Source organism: Leptonychotes weddellii, chromosome 14, assembly GCF_054177405.1.
Source record: "Leptonychotes weddellii isolate Sample4059 chromosome 14, ASM5417740v2, whole genome shotgun sequence".
Taxonomy (NCBI): domain Eukaryota; kingdom Metazoa; phylum Chordata; class Mammalia; order Carnivora; family Phocidae; genus Leptonychotes; species Leptonychotes weddellii.
Window position 1 is genome coordinate 20906432 of NC_138382.1, and position 4576 is coordinate 20911007.

Consider the following 4576-nt stretch of genomic DNA (forward strand, 5'->3'; position numbering starts at 1 on the left):
ATTTATTTATTTTTGCCCAAGCCAAAAAGCAGAGCACAAGTTACAGCATTTGCTTGCATCTATTCCCCACCTACCTGGCAGCATCTGGAGGGTAATATTCATATTTGGAGTCCTGGGGATGGTAGATGTTCAAGATATGTTCATCAGCCATAACTGAATTGTAAGACCTTAGGCAGGTCACCTCCTCTCCAGGTCTCAACTTCTTCATCTGTAAATGCATATCCAGGAACACCCACTCCGGCTAAGTAGGAATAAAACAAAGTTAGTACAGGGCTAATTGAAATACTCATTAGATAAGTGCTTTATGTCAGCTTTATTGTTTTCGAGGACACAGTAATTAATATGAACTTGGGTAACAAGGGAAGTTGGACAGAATGTCGTTGGAAGTGCTTTTAATCAAATATTTTAAGTGACACATAATTAGCACACTGTTCTAAAGCAAATGGGGCCTTCACAGGGATAGTCGTTCCCCTTAAGTAATTTACCGGAGAACAGAAGCCAGATTAAATAGCAGGGCCATACAGACACAACATGTGCCACTATGGTCCAATCCATATACGACACCAAAAGATGTCCGCCTCCTACCCTTGTAACAAAATGCCAGGTTACGATAGGCTGTCTACAGCATGATCCCAATTTCATAAAGTATTCATACCCACCTGTCTATACGGGAGGAGGGATAATTTTAAGAATGGATGTTTACACTTATTATGACGAAAACCAAATAAATAAAGTGATTCTTTTAAAAAGGAATGGATGTTTTTTGCTGCATGGTGTGGGAAAGTGAATTTATTTTCTGCTTATTCTTTCTACAACTAAAAAAAAAAAAAAAGAGCTACTTTCATTGGTCGAAGAGGACGAGGGCGAGGCTCCCCTGCAGGGGTCTGGGGGAGGAGGACGGTAGGCGGAGAAGAGCTGAGGGCTGGCTGCACTTCCCCGCTACTGCAGGGAACGGGGCGGGGCGCGGAGCGGGGTGGGCGGGGCGCGGAGCGGGGTGGGCGGGGCGGAGCAGCGCAGCGGGGGCGGAGCAGCGCAGGTCGCCCGCCGCTCGGGCGTCCGTGATCTGGAAGGCGGGGCGGTCGGGCCCCGGAAGGCGGCTGGAAGGAGCCGGACTCCGGGGCATGGCGGTGCCGGGCGCGCTGCTGGTGATGGGCGTGAGCGGCTCGGGGAAGTAGGTCTGGGAGGGCGGGGGGTCGCGGGGGGCGCACTGGAGGAGGCGACGCGCGTGGCGGAGGCCGGAGCCGTCACCGTTCCGGGCCCGCGGGGTACGCAGGGTTCTGGGGAACCTCCAGCTTCCCTTTGCAGATGAGGAAGCTGAGGCCCGGGGCACCTGCTCCGTCTCCCCACCCTCCAACCTGCCCGTCCCGGGGCGCCGAGACCCGGGTTCTCCATCGATGCCCCGAGAGGCTCTAGCGAAAGCCCTTTGTGAAGAGGCGCCTGCTGGGGCGCCGCCCGCGGTGGCTCCGGCGGTCACTGGGGCCGGTGTTTGGGAGTCTCTTGTCAGAACGCGGTGGCAGGGTGCGAGGTCCAAAGCACAGGGGCAAACCTCGTCCCAGTCTCCCACAGACCTTGTCAGGCTGGGCGGAGCGGCAGCTCCCTCCTGCGAGGTGCCGGACTTTCGTGATGAGTTTTTAGAAAGGCAGTTTCACCTGCTGGTCTGTTTTCTTTGTGCTGCGATCAGCGTTTATCAGCTTTACCTGGAAGGAGTCACTGTTAATAAGGAGTCACAAAACCCCCTAAGGATTTGCAAGGAGGAACACTGGATGCCACAAAGCCTCTGCCCAGCCCAGTCTGACCAACCTGGGGGCTGGGAGCTAGACTTTGGCTTTCTGATTAGACCAAACTCTAACTGTGCCCTTTACCGGAAAAAGCAGCTACTGCAGCATTCCGCCACAGGCCCAAAAGACAGATCTTAATCAAGTGAAATATCGTAACTTCAAAGGCCTATATACCCTTCTAGAATTTTCTGAACCACGAACTGCTTGTGTGGTCAAGTATATATTAAAGACTCTTTCTTGCTCCAGGTAGGAATGTTTAGGTTTTCAAAATTGTAGCATTTTTAGCTTCATCTCTTGAGAAATTAAAATAATTTGGGGAGTCTTGGAATAAAAGTAACATAAAACATGGAGCCTGAAAATCCTTAGCTGTTGTACGAGTTGAAGAAGTTGAATGTAAGACTGCTTCTATGGTGTGATGTAGTGGATGTCAGGAGCCCAGGGTCTTGGTTCTGCTGCTCCTGCCTGCTTGTGTGAGCTTGGACAATTTATGTACCCCTCTGTGCCTTGGATCAGATTGAGGGCGGAGGTCTGAACCATATGCTTTATATGGTTATATTCATGCATTCAGTAATTATTTATAGAGCTTGATCCTGACTCCGTGTCACTGATATATAATGAATAGGACAGATAAAATCCCTGCCCTCAAGAGAGTTTACATTCTAGTATGGGAAACAAACAGGAAGTGAATAAATACATGTACATAGTGTGGTAGGCAGTGGGAGGTGCTCCAAGGGGAAAATAAAGGAGAGTAAGTAGAACAAAGAAGAGCAGGCAGGATGGTGAGGGAAGGCTCCTCTAAAGCAGTGGTATCTGAGCAAGACCCACAAGAAGTGAGGGACTAAGCCTGGTGGCTAGCTAGGGAAAGGGCAGTATAGACAAAGGGAATATAGCAAGTGCAAAGGCCCGGAGGCTTTGTTTCATTGTGGATTACCAAGGAAGCCATTGTGCTGAGTAATGGGAGATGAGGTCAGAGAAACAATGAAGGCGAGGAGAAGTGGTCATATGCCGGAGATATTCTGAAGGCAGAACCAGAAAGATGTTTCGATGGACTGGATGTGGGGCATGAGAGAGGGAGAAAGGTGTCAAGGATGACTTTGGGATTTTTGGCTTGGGTAACTAAAAGAAGGGAGTTACTACTGACTGATGGGGAAGCAGTAGGCAGGGCAGATTTGGGAAAAAAAATAGCAGAAGCTCAATGTGGGATGTGGTGAATTGCCTATCAGTCATCTGAGTGGGTTGGTCAAGTGGTTGATTGGATATCCAAGTCCAGAGTTCAGGAGAGGAACTTTAGATATAAATGTGGGAATCCTTGGTGCGCAGATGTATTTAAAGACATAAGACGTTGAGATCACTGAGGGGGTGAGTAAAGATCAAGAAGCTGGCCAAGGACTGAGCCCTGGGCCCTCTGACCATCGCTGACAGACTGAGTAATAAAATGAGAATGATTATATCGATCAACAGATGTAGCAACGTTGAGTTCTTTGGTGACTTTTGTGAGCCCTTGTTAGGGCCTTGCTGGATTTTAAATTATACTCCATAACATTTGAGAGGAAAAAATATCTCAAGAAAACAACAGTCTCAAACCGGTAAGAATGTAGTTAAACCACTGTTAGAACAACAATGTCAAGCATTTACTTATTTACCATGTTTATTGCCTCCCCCTCTCCTACCTGAATGCAAGGGATCTTTTTGTTTACTGCCCTGTCTAGAACAATGCCTGGCATGTAGTAGATGCTCAGAAAATATTTGCTGCCTCAATGGATGAATGAACAAATGAATGAAGGGAGCTATTTGAATAGGTGGCAGTGTTAGTTTTCTTTATGTTTTAACAGCCTTTGTGAAAACACCCTCAGCTTCTGGCCTTTTAAATATCTTTTGCATTTAATCTGTGCCCCAGCCAACCACCACTGTCCTACAGTCTTTCAGTCTCCTTGATCCTGATTTAGACCAACCTGCTTAGAGACCTTTGGGCTCCAGACTGGCTTGTAATGCTTGCTCCAACCAGTCTCCTCTGAGCCGAGCACTGTGCCTGGAGTTCCTGTCTGTGTCCATGTCAAGTCCTGCTGTTCTCTAGTTCAGGAGGTTTGGATAAGCAGTAGACTAGACAGTGGCTTTTCCTTTTCCTTCAGTCTCCTCCCTGCCAGTCTACACCCAAATCTGGTTAGCTCTTTTTTTTTGTTTTGTTTTATCAGTGCTTTTTATTATTATTATTATTATTATTTGTATTAACATATACTGTATTTGTTTCAGGGGTACAGGTCTGTGATTCATCAGTCTTATACAATTCACAGCACTCACCATAGCACATACCCTCCCCAATGTCCATCACCCAGCCATTCCATCCCTCCCACCCCCCTCCACTCCAGCAACCCTCAGTTTGTTTCCTGAGATTAAGAGTGTCTCATTGTTTTTCTCCCTTTCTGGTTTCGTCTTGTTTCATTTTTCCATCCCTTCCCCTGTGATCCTTTGTTTTGTTTCTCAAATTCCTCATATCAGTGAGATCATATGATAATTGTCCTTCTCTGATTGACTTATTTCGCTTAGCATAAGACCTTCTAGTTCCATACACGTCGTTGCAAATGGCAAGATTTTTTTTTTTGATGGCTGCATAATATTCCATTGTGTACATATATATATATATACACACACCACATCTTCTTTATCCATTCATCTGTTGATGGACATCTTGGCTCTTTCCATAGTTTGGCAATTGTGGACATTGCTGCTATAAACATTGGAGTGCACATATCCCTTTGGATCACTACATTTGTATCTTTGGGGTAAATACCCAGTAGTGC

General features: G+C 46.9%; 1 protein-coding gene across 4 annotated transcripts in view; it reads left to right on the forward strand.

Moving 5' to 3' along the window:
• The first annotated feature begins 1031 nt into the window (after positions 1–1031).
• IDNK (IDNK gluconokinase) overlaps positions 1032–4576 on the forward strand; it is a 13316-nt gene continuing 9771 nt past the window's right edge. Inside the window, exon 1 of one of the 4 annotated variants that reach the window (XM_006744185.3) lies at positions 1032–1171. In XM_006744185.3, coding sequence (XP_006744248.1) covers positions 1122–1171 — 50 coding nt within the window. In that variant the 5' untranslated portion in view covers positions 1032–1121. Of the gene's footprint in view, positions 1176–1221; positions 1266–4576 lie in introns of those variants that run through there. The other 3 variants (XM_031040041.2, XM_081802900.1, XM_031040040.2) reach the window with 3 other exon arrangements.